A 24,496-nucleotide genomic window follows, 5' to 3' on the forward strand; every position below is an offset into this window, starting at 1 on the left:
TACACATCTCCAGCTTAAGAGTTCAAACCTTAACAATTAGTTTCTGACATCCTCAGTAAAAAACGCACCTCTGGCAGATTACACAGACTTTGCCTCATGCAGATGTGTGAGCTGAACGGAGTGACAGGTCGAGAGGAGCAGGTACAACTCAAAGAGCCAGGGCCGAGCCAACCACACACACACACACACACAAACACACACAAACACAAACGCACACAAGTATGATCTTTCTAGACAGACATAGAATGAGAGGACATGTGCAGTGATTTCATAACGTCTGGAGACAGAGAATGGTTTCAGTTCATACTGCAGCACAATGACACTGTGATGAAATGACCACTATGAGGGTTAAGTGCCCACTTTCAGTTTGACAGTGTTTATCTTCCATATCGACTTGATTAAATGCTGCCGAGGGAGAAAAGCTCCCAGAGCTGCAGACCTCACTGACAATTCTACGCTCTGGTTTTCTTATTTTCATCTGATACAATATTGTGCTCATGTTCAAATGCAGAATTACATTGTGTCCATGAAACATTGGGGGGGGGGGGGGGGGGGGGGGGAGACTCGCAATTCCAGAATGGCTAATTTGTGATAGATGTCAAATTAGAAGTTCTGTTGGTAAGTTTCCTCTGCCGGCGAATGTTGTCTCTTGTCAGGAGTGGGTGGTGCTGATGGTCGCTTGCCAAGAGCTTCAGTAAATGTTATGTTTATAAGACAAAAGGTTATGATGTGCCCTCTGAGCAGAGGAGCCTCTTCTCCAGGACACATGGATGCTACAGTGCCTCGGTGATACAAAGTGACGTGACAGCCTGTGACACTTTGCGAGAGGTTGGGTCGGGGGGCCGGCTTCCCAACTTTGGCAGAAGGAAAGAAGTGAAAGCAATAGGAACGAAACAACATTTCTATTGCGAAGGGAAATGAAAATGAAAAAAGGGTAAAGTTAACGGCTGCCAAACAAAAAGCACCTTTCAACCTGAATCAGTACTTTAACCCCAGAGTCAGTTCAAAACCCAAAGTGCTTGGGTTCAACGCTATCAGGTGAAAATATGTCACTGTCAATGATTGCACTGCAAGTATGAACAAACCTCAATGGGGAAAGGAACTTGTGTGTGTGTGTGTGTGTGTGTGTGTGTGTGTGTGTGTGTGTGTGTGTGTGTGTGTGTGTGTGTGTGTGTGTGTGTGTGTGTAATGAAACAGAAATACGGAGGGATGGAGGAAAGACAAAAAACTGTAAAGGAGAATAGGGAAACAGAGATGACAGCTGAAAATAGTACAAAACATTTGGCTGTGGTTTTAGTAATAGTACTTTATCCCACTGGGGATGAAAATACAAAATAATAGTATGTATCTATGTGTGTGTGTGTGTGTGTGTGTGTGTGTACTTGTGAGAATAACAACTCAACGGGACAATGTGGTCATTCACATGCTGTCGAGTAGGGCAGGGGGGTTGAAGGCTGTTCAACTTGAGTGTGTGTGTGTGTGTGTATTTAACAGACAAGAAATGCATGTACATATATTCACGTCTTACCACAGAATGCGACAGTGTGTGTCGGTGTGTCTGTGTGTGTGTCTGTGTGTGTCTGTGTGTGTGTGTGTCTGTGTGTGTGTGTGTGCGTGCTTGTGAACTCACATGCATTTTCTCTTTAGCAACACAAACATGGCAGGCACTGGAACAGAGAATTGATAGTAGCATATTCTTTCTCATGAGTCGTCAAATTTTAAAAAAGCTTCACGTATGTTTTTTTGTATTTTTTTTTTCCCGCCAGTGAATCTTCTTACGGGTCCCACTCGTCGCCATTGGCTCATTTCCGACTGGCCGTCTTTCCACAAGAAGACATCGTGGTCGTTGTGAAACTCAACTCTTCAGGATAATGAAAGGATAAACTTCTTTTGTATGCAAGTCTCCTCTTAGCCACACGTCTTTTTTCTCATTTTTATCTTTTTGTTCCTGCAAGATGGTGATTATTGCAATCGGGTGAACGGAGACGGGCACAGGCGGGCGAGGTGTCGGGGGGGGGGGGGGGGGGGGAGTCGTGAGTGTCACAGAAACAGCTGTGGGTTCACACACATCGGGAAGTCGGCCAAGATAAGCAGAGGCAAGGTAGAGTCGTTTGGTTGATTGTTGCAGGCGGATGTTGGTGCTTCTATCATCTGGCGTAGCGCTTGATGTAATCTTGAACCTTAGTCCGGAAATCCTCCTGGATAAGAGAGAGAGACACATCAGGAGCATGTGAGATGCACAGAAAAAAAGCGAGAAATTACAATTGTATTTATAATATTTGTAGAAGATCAGCCGCTGAAAGAAACTGTGATTATTTACAGTGCGTCATTTCAAATAAAGTATATTTCAACTTAATGCAAAGTATGATTGATGATGATATGATTCTTGCACTTTTGGTCTCTTAATTCCTAAAAACTTCGAAAACCGTATTTCTCATATTATCATTTTACTTGGAAATTTGGTCAAATTTGTGAATGATGAATAAATCCCCCAAAAATAATTTGTAGATCTAATATGTTCACAGCTGGTTAATACAGATGTACTTATATACATAATTATATCCATTGATGCAGTTTTCTATCTACTATTACCATTTTAAAACTGAAGAAAGTGTGAAGCTCAGCACTACATGTTTCTGCTTCATCCGAGACGAATAACTAAACACCTTTACATGTTGATCAGTTCAAGGACATCCTGTGTGACACAACACCACATTGCGATGATGTATTTTCAACTCATGTCCCCTCTGGCCATGCATGCTCTCTCCTCCAGTGACCATGTTTTTCCTTCCCCTCCATTATGTCCCTTCTGGTCGTTCTTGGGCTCTCTCCCCCCCCCCCCCCCCCCCCCCTCACAGTCTCCCTTTGAGGCTCACAGAGACACCCATCTCAGTGACATCTGGCCCAATCGAGCTCTGGGTGTGACCTTTCTCTCCTTCTTCCTCAGTTGTGTCCATTATTTCTGCCTTGTGTCTTTTCTCTTTAACCAATTAGGCCGTTCTCAGGGGCAACATAATATCATGGATTTCGCTGAAAGGCTGCACACCAGCCTGTTATTGTTTGTCCCTTTTCCTGTTTGTGAAAAGATTTTCCTGTACTCGGACTTCACAAGAAAGTGCACAGCCAAGCAGAACTGTGTTGTAGCTAGACATGTTGTAAATCATAGGAACGGTGGTAATTGGGGCCACAGATCGCACACGACTGCAGTGACGGGGAGATTCTTTAGAGGAATTAATGATGACGCAGTACAGAGGTTGGAAAACTGCTTCGGTAGCACCAAAGTACCCAGAGTCACGAGGATAATCCTATTTTCTAAACATTACCGATGTAATGGAGCATGTAGCCTCTCAGTGGTTGAGAAACGTTGACTCCAAGGAGCAGTTTAGTAACTTTAAATCAAACAAATTAATAAAAAGATTAGTATGGTATTTAATGAATGGAATTTGAGTAATAGTCTAAATTGATAACATCATTTAATACCATCATGTCCACTGTTCCTGCTATCAAACATGGAATTTCACACACTGACAAACTGATTCATGCCCCAGTCATTTAGTCACACACACGATGCTGGGACGTGACTGGGGCCACTGGGATATGCTCAAGAAACAGAAGAACGTGAGGAAACCCACGAGTCGGTGGAAAGGGGGGGGGATGTATGTGTTCCTGTGTATGTCGGACACACAGGAATGCTGAAAAGCTGCCAGACTCAAACCTCAGAAGTGATGAGTTTGAGAATCTGTACAAAGAAGGATGACAGATCAGCTCCACTGCTGCTGAGCGATCTCCTCCTATAGGTTTACAAGTGCAAGAGCCAAGTGCAAAGTATAGGTATAAGTTTAGAGTGTTTTGGCTTTACAGATTGTATATTTTGAAGCGAACCTGCTACTTTGGTTTATTTCGGTATAGAGGCACTTTGTGAAATAACAGGCTAGGTGAAGTGGAATTATAGATCAGAGGGAGTGATTATTCATCGTTCACTCAGTCGGCAGCAGAGCTCGTCTCACAGCTCTGACACAGCTGAGGCAATTGCAGAGGAGCGTGATGACACTGAAATGAAGAGAGAACTTCTTCATTTCATGGGAAAGGTTCTGCGTGTTTAAACTAGAGTAACATTCTGCCTCAGCAGTGCTCTCGTCTAATCTAATAATCTGATTAAATGCCAGTTGAGAAGTCAGTGGTTCAAATCATTAAATGATGTTTTTCTAACATATAAGCTCATCGCGGGATTCATAATACAGAGCTGTGAGCAATGTGCAAATTAATATTCAAACACATTTCAGAGAACTGAAAACAATGAAGAAATAATGTGAATATACAGAAAATACATCATAACAACACCTCGATTTCTGTTGAACTGGATTAGAGTTAACGTACTAATAGTTATGCACAAGCAAACTTTAAGCAGGAGATTACGTCATGAAGATCTTCCCACAAGACATTTTGAATGTTGAATCTTACAGCCATCGTTGAATAGCTGACTAACTGTGAGGACTATACTGATTTACAGTAAGTATGCATCAGCAGTTATCCAAAGCTGACTTTCTTGTTGAACTAGAATTGCACTCAGGGGAGCGAACACCTCCACACAGGCCCAACAGTCCCCTTATGTTACCACATTTATTCAATATACCCAAATATAGACTCTGGAATATGTACATCACTTGTAAATATGAGATTCTAGTCCATCTGTCACTTTTTATGCGCCTGCCTGTCTTCCAGCCATATTCTGCCTCGAATTATAGAACACAATAATATTCAATGTCGTGGAGAAAAAGGTTTGCAGGGCTGACAGAGAGCACAGAGGAAGCTAAGTTAAATAAACACTACAGGGCGTCTTGTGCAGCTCCAGCTTGGCCCAATTAAGCCCCTTCACATACATTCGTAAGTCAGATCAAATACACGGACATAGAACTCACAGCGTTAGGTTTATAAAGCCGTTTAAAATAGCCCCAATTAAGACGTCCAGCACAGATATGAATCGCAGACTAAGATAAAGGGTGAAATAAACTAGGAATACACATTTAGAGAGTGGCACATACATTTGAAGGATTAGATCATTGTATTGATGTCATCACACATAAATAAATTGTTTACATGAAAGTACCATTTATCTTACTTTGCCAATCCTTTTCTGTCCTAAAGCAGAAAACTAGCTGAGACTGCATATTACTTTCATTAGTTTGAAGAACCCAAGTAAACTGCAGCCATTTAAAAAACGTTGTAAGACGAGACTTTGCTCTGTTTCACCCACGGAAGGCAATTAACTCTCCTCTCCTCCAGCAATCTGTACAAGTAGTCAAAATATGTGCCACCATCAGGGGGAAGGGGGATGCAAATTAAACCCTGTGGGGACCAACAATTCTGCTTAAAGTTGAAAACTGCGATGTAAAAAGCCACAGGATGTATTCTGCACTGCCAAGGGAAAACTGAAGGGGAGAGGAGAGGTGTGAACAGGAAGAGGAAGAGAGGAGAGAGAGATGACAGGGGGATGTGCAGAGGTGTGGAGGCCAGGAGAGCACTCAGCAGCGGAAAGGTGATTTCACACTTGGGCTGACAAAATAATCTTTTCAGAGTTCTGTAGAAGAGAAAATGTAGTGGAACATCCAGGTGTGATCCAGAAAAGTGGTTTAACCTCAAAATTGTGTGAGGAGCATCAATAGACTGTATATAAAAGATGGACGACACGTCTCCACTTCCTCCCACAGTTCCAGAAGTGAAGCCACATCCCGGACTCGAACGCTGTTGCATATTTGGAGGAATCCGAATGTAGTGTTGTTACAAGCCAGAGGTTGCTACATCCTCTAAGGCTGCATATTCAAATTGATGTAGAGCTTATTCCATAAACCGCCGTAATACCCTGAAGATTTACCATTAATAACTCAGTCTTGCATCAAATTAGAAAGATAATCGAATTGAAAATTAATGATATTACTGATGTTTGCAGTCACACTTTATTTATCATAGGTTTAATGTTCATAAGTTCAGATTTAATGAGGTTGGTTTTACTTGCACCAAAGTGAATGAGTCACCACTTTGGAGTCATTATGATGATAATGTGGTGCTAATATATTATTTAGAATTCATTTTAATATGATTCATGATTTCATTATTTTGCCCGTACAAAAGAATCAACATTAGATAGTAGATATCTTCATGTTAACAAAAGCCAACTTTGAAATGGTTCAGCTCCTCTTTTTAGTCCAATTATTTTTTAATGTTCAGATGATTCTGAAATACCGTCTCCATAAGATTACAAACATTCAATTCAAATTATGGCTGGAAGGACGGATTTTCTGTGCTGAGGTTTTTTAAATGTTTGATATTTATTATTTCAGCTATCCTGGCTCCTGCAGCCCTTCAGGTGTTAGAGGCTTCAGCTCAATTAACACACACATGACAAGGTAATTATGAACAACCCTGCCAGGAACTACTCTGCAGTCACTTAAATCTCTCCACTGACACGTGAAAATACCGGTTCAGTGTAATATCCTCAAGGACATTTACACAACAACAGCGCTGCTGAAAACACACAATCCTGAAGACTATGTACAGTGCCTTGCATAAGTATTCACCCCCCTTGGACTTTTTCCCATTATGTACTGTTACTAACTGGAATTCAAATAGACTTAAATAAACTTTTTCCCGTTTGATCAACAAAACATGCATAGTACTTTGGAGGTGCAAAATAAATTTTATTGTGACACAAACAATAATGAGAACAAAAAAGTTGACATCTGTTGGGTGCATAAGTATTCACCCCCCTGTGTCAATACTTGGTAGAACCCCCTTTCGCTGCAATTACAGCTGCAAGTCTTTTGGGGTATGTCTCTACCAGCTTTGCACATCTAGAGATGGAAAGGTTTGTCCATTCTTCTTGGCAAAAAAGATGAAGCTCAGTCAGATTGGATGGAGACCGTCTGTGAACCGCAATCTTCAAGTCTTGCCATAGATTCTCTATTGGATTGAGGTCTGGGCTTTGACTGGGCCATTTTAAGACATTAACATTCTTTAATCCAAACCATTCCTTTGTAGCTCTGGCTGTATGTTTAGGGTCATTGTCCTGCTGGAAGATGAACCTCCGCCCCAGTCTCAAGTCTTTTGCAGACTGCATCAGATTTTCTTCAAGGATTTCCCTGTATTTGGCTCCATCCATCTTTCCCTCTATTCTGACCAGTTTCCCTGTACCTGCTGAAGAGAAGCATCCCCACAGCATGATGCTACCACCACCATGTTTCACTGTTGGGATGGTGTGCTCAGGGTGATGGGCAGTGTTGGGTTTTCGCCACACATAGCGTTTTGCATTGAGGCCAAAAAGTTCAATTTTGGTCTCATCTGACCAGAGCACCTTCTTCCACATGTTTGCTGTGTCTCCCACATGGCTTCTGGCAAACTCCAAACGGGATTTTTTATGGATCCCTTTCAACAATGGCTTTCTTCTTGCCACTCTTCCATAAAGGCCAGATTTGTGGAGTAGACGACTAATAGTTGTCCTGTGGACAGATTCTCCCACCTCAGCTGTGGATCTCTGCAACTCCTCCAGAGTAACCATGGGCCTCCTGGTTGCTTCTCTGATTCATTTTCTCCTTGTCCGACTCTTCAGTTTGGGTGGACGGCCTCCTCTTGGTAGGTTTGCGGTTGTGCCATATTCTTTCCATTTTCTTATGATGGATTTTATGGTGCTCAGAGAGATGTTCAAAGCTCTGGATATTATTTTATAACCTAACCCTGCTTCATATTTCTCCACAACTTTATCGCTGACCTGTTTGGTGAGCTCCTTGGTCTTCATGATGCTGTTTGTTCAGTAATGATCTCCAACAAACTCTGAGTCCGTCACAGAACAGGTGTATTTATACTGAGATTAAATTGCAGACAGGTGGACCCTATTTACTAATTATGTGACTTGCAAATGTGACTTGTGAATGCAATTGGTCGCACCAGATCTTTGTTAGGGGTTTCACAGTAAAGGGGGTGAATACATATGCACTCAACACTTTTCAGATTTTTATTTGTAAATAATTGTGAAATCCATGTAATATTTCCCCCCACTTCCAAATGATGCACTATTTTGTGTTGGTCCATTACATAAACTCACGATGAAATACATTTTAATCTGTGGTTATACCATGACAAAGTGTAGAAAAGTCCAAAGGGGGTGAATACTTATGCAAGGCACTGTATGTGTATGTGGCCATAACCTGTGAACCTAAAATCTAAGCTAAAGCGTAATATCAGCTACGGTAGACTTTATAATCACGGCAATACAATCTCTTTTAAGTGCTGTTGGATGCTAAAGGGTAAAATGCACCTCCAGAGTTTTCAAAAACGAAGCTGGGGACAGTTGTGTTTCCTGTTTACAGTTTTAGGGTCTCCAGAAACTCTGTACAACAGTGGAAACAAAGTGTAAATGTGTGAGAAATGGATGTCTTTCTACTTGTTAAAGTAGAAGTGTGGATGCATCCGTAGTTTTCTAAATAAAGCAGCGAGATAGAGAACAGATGTGAAGAGCTGTTCTCTATCCATCGCTCTCTGTCGCAGTTTGCATTAACAATACCACAGCCTCAGTCTTTCCAGGAAATGATGATGTATCTGGATTGTCCACCGCCTCATCAAGAGGGAAAGCATGGTTGTATTTTGGTGAGGCGGGTTTATCTGGTGACAGCAAGTTAAGACAAAGACAAATTTATAGAAAACAAGAGAGGGAAGTCCCAAGAATGTCCGTCTCAACAGTCATCTTGTTTGAGTCCGCATGCCTGACCAATAGGCAGGGATTTGACAGAATAGGGACAAACCATAATGAGGTGGCTGCAGCTGCACTGTTGAACTCACTAGAGAAATCTATTTCTTGCTTGGCTCCTATATTTCACAGGTTTTAAAACAATGAGACCTTTATTTTCACTTCTGTCACCTTCCTCCTTATGACGGGTAATGAAGTAGAATTTGCAGAGCCATAATGAGCTCACAGCTACAACTGGAGTTTTAATTATGTCTAACAAAAACATTAATGAAACATTTTAAGGATAACCTAAGGGAATGAGAGCAGATTCCTAATCAGTGAACATGCTGGTTTATTTTTTTGGTGCTGACATTCTGTGACTCATGAACGACCGTGAACCCTCTTCAACCATCGCTGCTCTAAAGAATCCCATCAGGACCACAGCAGAAAGCTGATAAGATGAACAGAAGAGATACAGAGACAGTACAGAGTGTGTGTTTGTGTGTGTGTGTGTGTGTGTGTGTGTAGGTTAAAAAATGATTGACTATTGACTGAACAGGCTCAAATGCTTCTGCTAGCCGAGGAAACAAGAGATAGAGTATGTAATAGATAGAAAGGTGGTCTCTCAAATGAATCAGCAATCGGTGATGTAGAAAACAATCGAGCATGCAGAGTGGGATCATGGGAAACACGAACAAACCATCGGAGGTTCCGTTCTGAGGCTGTTATTATCTGTTCAAACACTGAGCTGTTTGTTTATTTGTGTATGTTCATGTTTCCGTGCACATCTGCCATTTTATGGACATGACATTTTAATAATGGCCCTTGTATTAATGCAGTCGGGTGATGTGTTAAAGGGTAAGACACACTGTGGTTCTCCCTGCTCACCAGTCTCTGCTGCCTATAAAAACAAAATATGTCATGCACTGTATTTAATACTCTTTATAGGACATGTACAACTTGTATATTAGTGAAACACGTTTTCCTCTTCTCTGACACCTGGACCTGAATAAGCTGATATAATAAATAACCCTTATTCTCCTCCAACCTCTGTGGAGTTTAATATGTTTTTGGTGGTGACACTTGGTCAGAGAAGTGCAGATATTAGATTTATAAATATTGTTTTTTGAGGCCATTGTAAGTGAGGAGGTTGCCTGAGACCTTTCTTTATTTCCTCCTACATATAAGTAATTAATAATAATGTCAAAGATAAATATGTTTTTCTTTGCACAAACACAAACCATTTGTCTTCATTTCAAACATTTAAAACATTGTGGGGAATAACAGATAAAGATCAGGCTATGATATCAAGCACAGCTCCAAACCTTCAGCTCATACCACCCATACATAGTTATGGAGCCTTACACATGACAATAACTTGTAGTATTATTAATTGGTTATAGCTGTGTCCCAATTCAATATCAATGTAGTATCGTTTACACATAAATCTCTGTCTGTATGTGGAACGCCCATACTGAGAACTGTTCATCTTATCGGCTTCCCACTTGGCTTGTGTATTGTTGAGGCCCTAAGGAGGCGTGGTGTTGAGTTTGGTGCATTTTAGACATATGATACATTAAAATTAATCAACATTAAATAAACAAGTGCCCAGTGCTGTGTAGCCGGGGCGGCCGTGGCTCATCTACACAAGTGACTTTGTTCATCACAACAACAGCGCATTCACGACAATCACAATGAAAACCACATTTACCACTGAGCTTCACTGAACTTTGAACAAACAGGTGACAGCTATTTATTTCAAAGCTCAGTATTGACCAGCAGTGATAAGCAGGGTATTCTCTGATTTCATTGAATTCACTGTGAGAGGAATAAGACTGCAGAGGGACTGTAAATAATCTGTGGAATTTAAATTGTTACACAAATATTCATGCACATGTAAACACAGCTTGTGTTCAAGCGGATCAGCCCATTCCATATTTGTATCTGTACACACACACACAAAAAGAATCTCTCCCAACCAACAGCAGTGCAACACCAAGGTAACCAACTAACTATTCACACACTCCCCAAATAGCCCATGAGAGTGTTTCCTTTCAGCCACTTTATCCTGTAAATGTACTCAGCGAGCAGCCACCAAAGGAGTTCCACTTCAAAAGCCTCAACACACACAAACACACACGTCCACATACATAAACATGGATGCGTGCTGACACACAAACTCCCACGGATCCACCCACTTACAGCCGACGTTGATTACAGCGGCCTGACTCAGTGACTCAGTGGGAGGGGGTCATGGTTGGATGACTTCGTGTTTTCAGTTGCTGCGACTCCAGAGAACCGCGACAGCACAGTGAAGCAGCACCACGACTTCCAGGAAATGCATTTTTGTGAAAGTGAAAATATGCTCATCTTTTATTTATGTCGATCTCGCAAACTCAAAACTGTTTGTCTCTCTCCACAAGTGATGAGTTTATCCTTGAGATTAATCCTCCACTTTAACATCTGCTTCGACAGCCTGAATAATGAAGTGTCAGGCACTCTTAACTTGCTGTGGAGTCATTAAGAGGTTTTTCCTCACCATGCAAATTGTTAATTTATCTTCGGTCGACAAGCTCATTTAGTCATTTTCTAGTTTTCCTTTGCACACTTGCCTTTTAAAATATCTAATGTTTGATGCCTTAGTTTTATCTTTTTATATTTTATATACTTGCAGTTACCTATTCACTCCTCATATTGACGGTCAGCTCTGCCTCAGTCTGTGGCAGCTCTCAACTCTCAGATCCCATCAGACCTGGTTTTTAACATCCGTCCTAAATGACTCCATCAAAAGTATTTTTCCAGCTATTTGATTGGCTGATTGTGACTGTGAGGAAATAAATGAATATGTACAAGCAGAAAATGTTGTAGTAAAATGTATGCTTTATGATTATTTTTGAGAGATTTTGGCTCATTAATAATCTAATCAGAGTTTGTGACTCAAAAATGAGGAATGTTTTTTATTTGCTTTCTAAAAGACCCATTGACACTCTACTCCCACATCTGTGACAAGTGACTCATTCAAACGAGTATAACTCTGCCAAGCGAGATTTTTGCAAACTCGCTCTCTCTCTCTTTTACCCTCTCAAAACACAAAAATCTAAACTCTTTCACATCTACTAAGGGTCACATGGCGGCCATTATTACGCACTAGTGACTGTACCAGTGCATCATGGGAAACTGTTTGTGCAAGGTGCCAAAGTTCAAATATTGTACTTTAAAATGCTTTCAGCTCAACTGGACCCAGGCACAGCCATTCCCCTGGTTAGCAGGCTCCCTGCAGAGTTACATTAGTTTGGTTGGAAATCCAAGAAAGAACATATTGTAAGCAAACCAAAGAAATTTAGCCTCCGAACACTATGACACAGTCTGATGTACCGATAAATGATTGAATGAAAGAGAGGTGATGCATGAGATCGAAATTAATTGGCGATGATAACACAAATGAGGTGAGATAGAGGAAATAAATAAAAAAACAATAAGCCAAGGGGCCTTTTTTGTTAGAAACATTTTGAATATTTGATTTGCTAAGAGGAAGTCTTCCATTCAACCACTTCCTCACAAAGTCAACACTGTCCTGTATGCCAAAACATAAAGGTTGATAAGACACAGGTCAGTTTCAGGGAATCCCAGATGAAATATACTTAAAGTTCCAGTTAAAAAAAAACGCGGGCTTACAAGTCTGTACACATACATTTGGAAATAACCATCTCATGAAAGAGTAGCAAGGGTTGTGAGAACTAGAGAGACACAGTTTATTTTAGTCCTGATTTGACTTCCAAATTGCAAAGCCGGCCGTCTGCTGCAGAGCCACTGAATTAAATAGTTGCGTGTGAATTCAGTGCCTTTTCTAATAACACCTGTTCCGTGGAGAATACAACGTCATTGGCATTCTCTGCTCGGAAAAAGGCTGCTATGTGCTCTTTGTGTTGAGCCTGATTAAAGCACATGATTCCCTATAGGCAAGTGGTGCACACACAGCTTCAGAGAAAGCTTCAGCTCCTGCAGCAGCTACATGTCCTATCCAAATACGTTTACTCTGCAGGCTATTAGCAGCAGGTAGGGTATGAATATACGATTATAGACACTGTAAGAAAGTTGGAGAAACTTTGAGGAGAATTTACCAGTGACTAGTCTGAATGTAAATGACACAACTGAAGCCGAGGTTTGAGTCTCACCTTGTCCTTCAGATGGTGTTCCGCCGCATCGATGTTCAACGGGTCATCAAAGTTCAACAGGTCCTGCAGCAGAGACCAGGAGGGAGAGGATGTGAAGAAAAACATGCACAGAGAGAAACTGTAAAAACAGCAAACCACGAATCACAATGTGGAGTTAAAATCATGAAACACCAGCTATTGATCGAGGCCAGCACGACTCAAAACTTTTACTGCAGAACTTTTCAAGGTTCAATAGCTCCACCAATTGTGCTAATTCCCCCCAATAACTGATCAAATTTGGCCATTTCAGCAATATCTACTTTCTGCAATGTCACCATGGATTTTGAACTGCAACAAATAAAACAGCATAATTAAGCTGTTGCCTTAGAGAAGTTGTGCATAACAAGTGAGGCAAGAGGCAGAGTGTTAATAGAGATAACAGGGAACATGGCCTGAGAGGTGGTTTCCTGATTAGGAGGTAAGAATTGGGGCATTACCGTGCATCAATGCAGATTACCATCACCATTATCATCATGGGAACAGTGCTGACTTCAGGGTGAGTATGGATACTTGCAATGCAGTTGATGAGACATTTATACAAGCTTGCATTGAGGACAAATAAGCATATTTTGGACTTCTGATCTGATTGCTTTGAGACGCTTAATTACTGCTTGCCTTGAAATTAAAAAATGAAATGTTTAAGATCCTACTAGACACTTGTATAATTTGAAATTGTAACCTACCCTTGACTAGTGTCATTGTGAGTAACCTACACACAGAGAGCAACTTCAAAACAAAAACTTCAGTCGTGTTTATAACCAGGTAGGAAATGAAGGCACTTATCTCTGTGAAGTTTCCTGTTTTAAACTACAAACTTTAAGGAAAATTGTGCAAATAGATAACATTTTACAAAGGCTGAGATCTTTAGATTTTTGTTTTGTCTCATTAACTATCGGAAACCAGAAGCATTTCCAACATTTATGCTAAGAAAATAACTTAATTTGCTTTCTATTTAATAATTAATTAAATGACTTAACATTACAAACATTAGGTTTTATATTTTCCTAAAACCAGAATTTGATTTTGTTAAATAAGTTTTGAACAGCATAGTCGTGTTAATGAGGCAAAAAAGTTAAACTTACCGTAAACAAGGAGTTCAATCCCCAGACAACGTCCTAGAAAAAGCAAATGAAAAAAGCATTAATGGTCAATTGATAGAAATATATATAAATATAAATCTCAAAACACAATCTAATATAAACTTAATAATACACTGTTGTCACAAGGGAGCTCAGTAGAACCCAATGAAACACTAAAACTGTTAATACACTCGAGCTGACAACACTGTACCATGATGTTCATTTATATGTACACAACCTTAAAGTTAGAAATGTGAATCACTGCTAAATGAAAGCAATAGTGGCCGAACCAGTAAGAGCAACTATAATCATCACTGCCAGCCCACTTTAACACGATTTATACACTTAATAATCTGACAAACTTTCCAGTGTAACCTTAATGAGTATTGTGGTATTTCTACATTCCCCACAGCAGTAAAACAAAAAGATCTGATTTCAAAATGCATCTCAGCATCAGATCCATGAATCTGCTCCCAGCAGGGGCCATGGGACTCCTTAATGACCCACTGTAGCATGCACAAGGAGACTCCACAGTGGGTCTGGCAACAGCTACAGGCTGCAGAGACCAGCGCATTGGAAGAACAAAGGAAAACCTCAGAATCACCTTTTATCACTGTAGCTTCCCCACTTTCATTATCCTGCTCTTTTTTACTTACAGGAATAGTCTGGAGAATTTCAATTAAGAGCGGCAGTGAGTGAGTATAATTGAGCGCTGAGAGTCATCACAAAAGAGCGAGTGAAAAGAGCAGCTTTGTTCCACTGCGCTCGGCTACCGACAACTTTCAGCTGGTCAGCAATTTCAAGCAAATAGTTTCAGGGCTTGTGTTCAATTATTCATAATCAAACAGACAAACAAAGTGTTAAGACCCCTTCTTTTGCAAACATGCGCCGCAGATTTAATTGTCGATGGATACAACTGCCATTTCGTGTGATTGGCTTATTTATAGTCAGACTCTTGAGTGATTGAACACCTCAGTTTGAGAAGTTTAACTCATTCTTCCTGGTATTTTCCCTCACGATAATTTCTAGTGCCACAGCAAAGGGTGTGAATAATTTTGTAAATCACATCTTTTCACGTATCCCTCGCCTCAGCCCACCTGCGGCCTGTCAAAACCACCGCAAAGATTTTACCATACTTCGCTTGCAGTCGCTCCGTTGCCCCTGAGAGTTCACGCTGTGCAAGTTCAGTGGATAATCACAATAATCAACCTGAAGTGAAAGGCCAGGCCGACCTCAGTCCTCAGCACATTGGACAATTTGACAACTGTTTCTATTCAGCAATAGATCGGTCGGGTTAATCTGGTGAATGTCTATTACCTGTGAAACCCATCAGGGACAAAACCCACTTAAAGGGCACTGATCTCCCAGGATTTTTTATACTATTAATTCTTATTGTAGGTCATCCTTATCTTAACAGATTTACCCAAAATTGTGGATGAACTCGTTTACACTGTCGCTATAAAACCAAAATGTAAAAGCAGCAGCACAACAGGAATCCCTTCAGGAATTGTCTTCTTTTTTCTTTTACTGCATTTAGTGCCATAAACTATCCAAATGTGAAACTGTGCATTGTGATGAAATTACCCTGTGAGGCATTATTGTAATGGGATTTTATGTGAGACAGTGTTGTGTCTGTGTGTGTGTGTTTGTGTGTGTGTGTGGGTTAAAGTAGAGAAGAGTGGCAACCGGCGAAGAGCGACAGCATCACCCACTCAAAACTAAAACCATCCTTTCTGACTCACAGCTTTTGCAGTTACTTTCTCTCACACATTTTTCTGCACCTGCAGTGACACTCGACGACACGTGCACCCGTTCCCAGCCGCTCTCACTCTCACACTTATAAACAAACGTACACTTACAGTGAAGTAAACAAGTAACAGACGACAAATCGAAAGTGTGAGAGGGATAGAGACGGGTGGTCACAAAAAAAGCAGAATATAAAAAAAAACATGTCTCTGAGCAACAGCGAAAGATCACTTCAGGTTTAAATCTGAAACAGGAATTTCAGATTATTAGTTGCAATTTCTTACTGAGTATATTTATGGAGGAAGAGAAAGAATGCTGTGCCTGAGCTGTGATTCAGGGACAGAGGAGTAGCATCGTCAGAATCTTGTGATGCAAATGACATCCAGAGCTATTAGAGAACCAATTTGCGTTATCATTTGTTAATTTAATTCAATTTAAAATCGAATTAAAATGGGTTAGGTCCAAAGTGGATTACGCCTTTTAAAAGCCACTGAATCTCCAGGCCTGATTGTGTAGCTAGCTGAACACTGTTGACGCCTATCTGAGTTTTCATACTGAGCTGCTCCAGTAGCTTTAATTCATGTACGTGTGCGGTGAAACGTGCAAATAACATGAAAGATACAATGCTGGAGAGTGTGTTTCCTGAGAGGGACTATGTGCTCACTGGTTTTTATTGCTATAATGAACACAAACACACACCAAGATAAGCACTCACAATGTATGCAAAGCTGCTTTCCTTGCAGCGCCTTCTTACGGAGCCAAGGCCAACGGAAGAGAAGCTTTCACAACAACCTTAACACACAACTGAGGCTGAAAACACATTGATGTGCATTTCAGAATAAGGGCTTGGGATTCATTTTTGAAAACGTGGTTAAATTAATATTGCATGAGTATATTTTCATTTCATGCATCCCTATTACAGCCACAGAATTGGAGTTGCTCCAATGACAAATACGAGAACTGATAAAGCAGTACGTGATAAAACGTATTATTTGACACGTTGTACATTTCAGCAGCAGGAAATGTCAGATCTATTTCAGGCAAACAGTACAGTAATCCATGACAGTCATCTGGAGAAGGTGAATGAAATATAAGGCTGTGTGGGAATAACTTTCAATCTACATAACCTCTGTTTAACATGGCATCAATATACCTGTCACAACACTGCTTTGGCATTTCAAACCTGGTGTGACCAGACTTTAATCCATTAATCCTCAGTTTTGATCATTACAGCAGCGTTAATGCTAAATTAAATCAGAGGTTATAATGAGATCAAACTTTGCAACCTGCATCATCACGAAGAGAAGAAAGAAAACTATATTTTTCAAACATTTACAGAATAATGAATACAAAGTTATCCTGTTATAATGATGTCAAACAAACCTTACTAGATTTGGCTAGCAACATGTGTCATTGTGAACCTATAAACTAAAATACAGTTTGTCACATCGACAATTTCTGCTAAAATCATCTCCTCACCAAAAATGCCCACATCCAGAAATCTCTTAGGAGTTTTAGAAAATAACGTGTTTTTTAATAAAGGCACATAATCTTTAATAAATGTTATATTACCTTTAATGTTCTAGTGGGGGCCCAGCCTGTACCATCAATAGAGTGTTCCCGCAATAAGCTGCAGAAAAAAAAAAAATCACAGTTAGTGGCTGCTCGTCATTACACCATGTTTCTGCCTCAGGGTCATGAGTTCCAGAATCCATGTTGGGAAAATCAGGCACAAACCTATACCACCATTGAGCTAAAAGGTTATTGTACCACACACACACACACACAACTTTATGTTACTTTTCTCATCAATTTCTTAGAAGGAAGAACAGTGTCTTACAAAATAATGATAAACAATTGTGATGAAGAGAAGAAGAAGCTACAGGGGTTAAGAGTGTGAAGCAGAATTACCTCAAACAGATCTCTCCGTTCTCTGTGATGTTAGGATGCCATATTCTGGTCAGACATCGGACTTTAGGAGGCTGAACATTAATAAAGAGACAAAAGCAATTAACAAATTTGTATTACTAAAAATGAACAAATAAAAAGAACCTGTATTTACAGCTGCTTTACAAGCTAAAAAATTCAGCCACAGCCCGGCGTCAGAGGCCAGCATTAAAGTTTCATCATTGGGTGATTCAATCATATGTAGTGATATACTATCAATTAAAGTTTTTAAACAAAGCAGTGAATTAGAGACAGAGATTTCTGCTAACGAGAGATTTAATTGTTTTTTAATTGTGGGAACACTCCAGTTGTCGTGTTGTTATGTGTCGATTTTTAGACAAATGGCAATTTCAGCAATTTAAGGTTTAATAGTACAAATCGTGCAATCAGTAAAAGGGTCTGAATACTTTGTGATGCCTCTCTATAAAAGAAGTTATGCATCTAGTGCAACACTTTTAAAATCATTAAGTCATTGCTATGTGGTTTGTAAGCTACATAAATACAGAACCCATTATGTACCAATTTTATTAAACATTTTCGAGACAGCCCTTTTTAAAACCGCAAAAAGCTAAGATAAGATCCTTCATGGGAAGTCCTTACTGACTCCTCTCATCAAACATTAATGAAATCTGTCAAGTCAAGTCTAGTTTGCAATGTTTGAACTGCTACGCTCATAATTCGTAACATTAACATCTGTTAACATCAGCCTCTCAGACCACGATAGAAAAATATGTTTATATTTATTTATTTTTTGACTCAGCTGAAATGGCATTTGTAGGGTCTGTGTGTTTAGTGAATCTCTGCATTTTGCAACAGGGTGGTTCAAAGGACAGCAGAGCAGAGCCGGTATGTTCCATGCTATCAAAAGTCACATTGACTCTGGTTACATGGGGGCTGTATCAGAGATGGAGGGGGAAAAGGGAAAGGTACACCACATTAAAAAAGCAAGAAGGAAGGGTCACATTTCCATAATCCTATTTTCCGTGTTTTTCAAATGTTACAATTTCCAAAACCTTTAAATGGCATCACACCTCGGTACATGCCAAAACCGCTCACTGCCACAAACTCCAGTAATGTGGACACCTTCTGGTCAATCTCTCTACAATTCTTAATAAGGTATGACAACACATTCTCATATGAGTTAAAGCCACTGAATTTGGTGGTTAGAAATAGACTAAAAGATTCTATTTCTTAAAATTCCTTTTGAAAAACGTCATATAGCGATGACACCAAACACGCTTGAAACAGCCGACATTCAATTAATCCCGGTGACTCACGGTGTCTTGAGAAGGGCTTCTGTCCGGGAAATGAACAATAAGCCCGAGTGGAGAGGTGAAGCCGTGTGTGCAGGAACCATCTCTCACTACAGACGGATGGTACAGCGAGCCACATCTTAAAATAACATCTTGGTATTTTTAGCCTTGATAAAATGGCTTTAGAAAAAGGATTTTCTCAATCGAAACCTCGCGGACGACAATTTTCAGTGATGACGACAAGTGGAACTCATCCTTCTTTATCCCTCGGCTTTAGTCTCACACTGGTTTTGATCATTGATGTCTCCAGGGTAGAGGGTGAACCCAGTTTGGCTGCATGCAGTCTGGAATTCTAATAAGCTTTTTGAAATTAGCGACTGGTTGTTAAAGGTAAGTCAGTAAACAGAAAGGAAACTTAACTTTAGCTCACATTAAGGTCAAATTCATTACAAAGAGACATGGTTGTTAGCCTGATGATGAAGCAAATTACAGTGTTCCCGTTGACATTCTGAGATGTGGGGTCAATCAGATCGACTGCTAAGTGGAACTGATCGGCTTCGACCTCATTTAGTTCTTCCTCAAAAGATAAGTGGAGATGGTGGTGAGACGGTTTCATAACAGCAGCGTTTAAGAGGCATTTACAGCTTCCGAGCCACAGCAGATCAATAAGCTGCCTTTAAGTGCTTCAATCAACTGACACAATTTTCCCTGGTGCCTAAAGTTAAGTCAGTAAACGCCAAGAAAGAAACATTTTTTAAGGACCGGACATTGTTCAGTATAATGAACAAGAATGCTCATCAACCTGGAACATAGGACTCAGGTAGGGTGGGGCTTCACTACTTTGTTTGGAGACTCCTTCAAACCAAACAACAGGACACAAGAAAACAGACGACAATCAAACATTCATACACAAAACACAGTGGACCACTCACCACCATGTTGTAGGCTTCGGGAACGTTGATTTCAAACTGAAACCGTCCACTTTGGTAGTAACCTTCATCTGGAGGGAAACGGAGAAGGAAGGAAAGAGATTTTAACAATGTTTACACAACCATGTGTTTTATGACAAATGTCAAATATTACCAGATTTAGCCGATTTTCACTTTATTCCCCCCACACATCTAGAAATACACAAAGCACAAGGTCTTTCAATGGGGACGGCACAAGGAATATAGGAGCTATAGCTATAGAGGCCATCTTCATCATTTTATATATTTTTTGCAATACGTGAATGCTTTATCCTTTTTTTGTGTTACAGAGCACTTTGTGTAGAGAACGCCAGCCACGCAGTGGTCTCGCTGAAATGAAGCTGTGGCTCGCATCTGAACTCAAAGTAACAGAACTCAGTGGAGATCGACCCGCTCAGCCGAGATCGATCAATCTGTACCAGGAGAATAAATGAGAGGATCAACTGGATGGATCGAACCTTAATCTCTGACGTCGCCTCAAGGGAGCAGGAGCACGAGGTGTGACCTCTCAGTGCCACCACGTTCAGTAGACCGAACATAGACCCATCTGAATTCTAGCTTGTCATCGCATAATGCCTGGTAACAGCACACAAACACACAAATTGTTTCACTTTCCTTCTCATCCCCTCGAAGAACGAAGGGCGCCAAAGTTTGAGTTAAGGCCTTTCTAATGGGGCGATCTAAACTCCACCTGATTCCACTCAGTGTAACAAAGACAGGTACGATTTAATTAGACCACACAAACAGTCTCTCCTGTATAATAAATGAGAGGAGAAAGAGGGAGCGGGGCAGAGTGTGAAAAAAGGGAGATTAACAAATGTCAAGTAGCAACAAAAAAAAAAGGAAGAAAGAAAAAATAAACAGCTCCAGCCTCAGGACCAGAGGATAATGATTACAGAAAGGATGAGACGACAAAAAAAGAGGCAAAACAACAAATTATAGGAGGGAGAGAAAAGCGAGAGACAAAGATCGTCTGCTGACTAACAGCTGCAGTCAGAGGTCATAAATAATTCATGTTGTCTTCACTGCACTGCAACAATCGCTCTTTACTGTCACCAGACGCTGGACCCACACACACACACACACACACACACACACACACACACACACACACACACACACACACACACACACACACACACACACACACACACACACACACACACACACACACACACACACACACACACACACACACACACACACACACACACACACACACACACACACAACTGAACTTTTAAGCAAATAAATTCTGCACTTAATTTGTTAGAGAGTCAATTTCAAATGACAGAGAGACACAAGTTGTTTAGAAGTAAACCGAGAACGTTATCCCAAAATGTGAGACTGACGATGATATGAACTAACTTGAAGCTGTTCACTTCTTCTCAGAGTTGAACTCCCGATGAGAGCGTTGCCTCTGCAGCCTCGTCTTGGCCGTCAACCAACAAAACAACACGCTGTGGTTGTTTATCGCACAACACCTCTCACTTGTGCTGTTGGCGTAATCCTTTGTTTACAATGTTCGTCCGTGTAACAAATCTAGAGGAAGCGCGGACATTAGCATACTAACTGAATAACCAGTGCCTACCATTAATTACAAAGACAGTGACGGCCTCTTTCCCCAGCAGACGCTCTCCCCCCCCACACACACACACACATTGAAAGCAGACCAGTTTATCACACTTGGATTGGCCTAGTTGTAAGAGTTGGGACTGGCCATTCCCTCCAACAACTCTGGTGTGAATCACTTCAGTACTTTTCCCGTAATCCTGCTGACGAATAAATAAACAAAGCACGGGACAGACATGAGCGAAGAGATAAGCTCCCTGGAGGCAGTAATAAAGATAAGAGGAGAAATAATGGAAAGAAGCACTTCTGTAAGCCTTGATGTCAAGATGATATTTTTTTCGCACACTGGTTTAGGTATAAGGAAAAAATTGGACAACCTGCATCCTGAGGCAAGTTCACTTTGAATTTCATTTTCCTGCCTCACCTCATTTAAAATCTGTGCAAATGGAAGATTCTGTGTGGATAGGGTCTACTTTATAAACGGCTGTTTGTAAAGGAACTTCGTCAGCACAGTAATAGGAAAGTACTATTTCCTACTTTTTTTCTTAACTTGAATACTTTATTTATGCAATAGATGTGAAGGAATGTAGTTACCGGATAAAAGTTATAGTGAATTGAAACTGTTCACAGAATTCTCCTGTATGTGCATTATATACAAGGTTTTTTGAAATTATATTCTCTGGATCTGATAATACATTATTTATAATATACTTTATAAGGTTTGATTTTAGTATAGCATGTTTTTTTATTAAGAGCAGATGTACTGGTCACAAATAATGACGATTGATGAATAGACATCACCTTCCCAAACTTTAACTGGAGAGGAAACTGAGCAGGCAGGCAGGAAAGAGGGTAAACACTAGAGAAGAGATATTGCAAAAGAGCAAAGAGCGATTCAAAGGTAATGAAGAGATGGACGTGTGTGTGTGTGTGTGTGTGTGTGTGTAAGGGGGGGGGGGGGTAGTTGAGGTATGGCAGACACAGCTTTTGAATAATTGAGCAAGTCTTCCTCTGAGAACTCAATCTCCTTATCAGCTGGTCTGAAAGAACATGACACCAAACCTTTGCTCTAATTGCTGATCTTTGCTTTTTCTCTGCAGATTTTGCCGACAAAGGAGCTTGTGAGCTGTCCCAGGATCAGGGCAACGCCGAGATGGATGAATCACAGGCGCCGGCTGCTCCCACACGAGCACCAGCAGCCAGATGCTGTCAAATTATTAAGGTGTCCCATCATCATCATCTACAAAATGTGTGCCAAAAGTTGCTTACTGCATTTTAGCTCTCATAACGAATTGAACTCAACAAATGTATTATAAAATGTTATCATGGACTATCTGAAGATAAGCAAAGCTCACATAACTTTTAGAAATATTATCATTTACTATTATCATAAAGGTTGACCTACTGTGCTTGCTGTAATTGTGTCGCTTCTATAAGAAGATTAACAGGGTTATTACTTTATTAAGTGGTTTAGATAATGTGGCTAAAAAGCTGAAAAACACTTTGTTTAATTTGGCCTGTCGGACTTCAATGTGGTAATGTTGTTATGTTTCCAGATGTTGATTATATACACACGCACACACACATTTTTATATATACAGCGAGAGAGAGAGTATAAACTAGAAAATGACAGATACATTCATAATAGATTATTTGAGATTAGCTGCAATTTCTGCATAACTTTCCTCAACACATTCCTGGCGTCTGGTCTGGTCTTATCGAAATTGTTCCTGAAAATATTCTCTACATGTTTCGACTACCTCCAATTTCCAGTATCTAGCTTTGCTCCTTCCTTTCCTCTGCTCTCTCTCTCTCACACGCACACACAGACACACATTTAATTTAAAGCATCTTCACAAAAGGAGCTTAAGATAAATCGTCACATTTACAAACAAGGGAATTGAGAAGGTGACATCGTGCTTCAGCTCAATGAGAAAGTGTGTGTGTGTGTGACCGATAAAGAGCAGCGAGCACGAGGTAAGAGAGCCTCCAGAGACCTGGGTAATTCCACACCATTGTGTTTGGTTTGTCCAATATTTGACAGGTAGCCCACTTAGCCTGGAACACTGCTGAGCGAGCAGATTGGATTTTGGGAATAATGACAGTGCGCTGGAAATGTGGAAATACAGAGAAGGCTTGGGTAGAACACTTTTACGGGACAAACACAGGCTTAGGAACAAATTGCCACCATTTTCAGTCCACCACTCCATCACATACACATAATACTCTAGTCCATCCACAATGCGCTCAACCTCAAAGATCAGATATTGTCTGGAAGGTTGTGCAAAATGAGAAAGCAGTGGCTTTGGTTAGATGTGTGTTCAGCGAGGCTCTTTAAAGACAATCCTTTTGCAGATTCAGATTCAGAGAAGTGTGTGACATTTGGTTGGGAATCTTCATTTAGATTTCTTCACACTGGTAAATTTCAGCATGACATGACATTTGCAATATAAATGAAGCGAAAGCATATTTTTCTTCTGGCTTAACACACTCGTTCAGACTCGTTTCTTCTGGTTTCCATCCTTATAGACTCACAAATTCACCTTTCATGACATTGAGAAATTACTTTATCTGTCTCATAATTGCCTGTCTCATTATTATTTTGAGGAATCGCTCACTGTTAGTATCACATTAGGCCACTTTTCTACAGATCTAAAACAAAACCTAACATCTGGCTTTCGTCTGCAATAGGAGAGGCAACAAGCAGCATTAAGTCCAAACGACTCTGCAGTTGACAGGTTTCTTTTGGCTCGAGCTTCGTTAGGCAGAGACACAAAAAGATGACACCCGGGTGAACGCGCTAATTTCTTCTTCTTCTTCTTCTTTATCTTGGCAGTGTATACGCTGACTGCTGCATTCTCTCTGAGTGATTTTGGCCGTTGGTCAGTAAATAACCATAAAAGTTTGTGTACTTATAGAGATTTTCTTCTCTGTATCGTCCAAGATGCAACACTGACAAGACAGCGAGGGGAGAGAGGCCCCTCAGTTCACGGAACGTTCA

General features: G+C 40.5%; 1 protein-coding gene across 1 annotated transcript in view; it reads right to left on the reverse strand.

Moving 5' to 3' along the window:
- Positions 1-557: 557 nt before the first annotated feature.
- Positions 558-24,496, reverse strand: part of ube2f (ubiquitin-conjugating enzyme E2F (putative)) — a 30,402-nt gene continuing 6,463 nt past the window's right edge. The window contains exons 5-10 of the mRNA XM_053440366.1: positions 19,888-19,955; positions 17,667-17,737; positions 17,328-17,385; positions 14,013-14,045; positions 12,892-12,954; positions 558-2,198 (exon numbers count right to left, since the gene is read on the reverse strand). Coding sequence (XP_053296341.1) covers positions 2,148-2,198; positions 12,892-12,954; positions 14,013-14,045; positions 17,328-17,385; positions 17,667-17,737; positions 19,888-19,955 — 344 coding nt within the window. The 3' untranslated portion in view covers positions 558-2,147. The remainder of the gene's footprint in view (positions 2,199-12,891; positions 12,955-14,012; positions 14,046-17,327; positions 17,386-17,666; positions 17,738-19,887; positions 19,956-24,496) is intronic.

This window comes from Pleuronectes platessa, chromosome 14 (assembly GCF_947347685.1).
Source record: "Pleuronectes platessa chromosome 14, fPlePla1.1, whole genome shotgun sequence".
Taxonomy (NCBI): Eukaryota; Metazoa; Chordata; class Actinopteri; order Pleuronectiformes; family Pleuronectidae; genus Pleuronectes; species Pleuronectes platessa.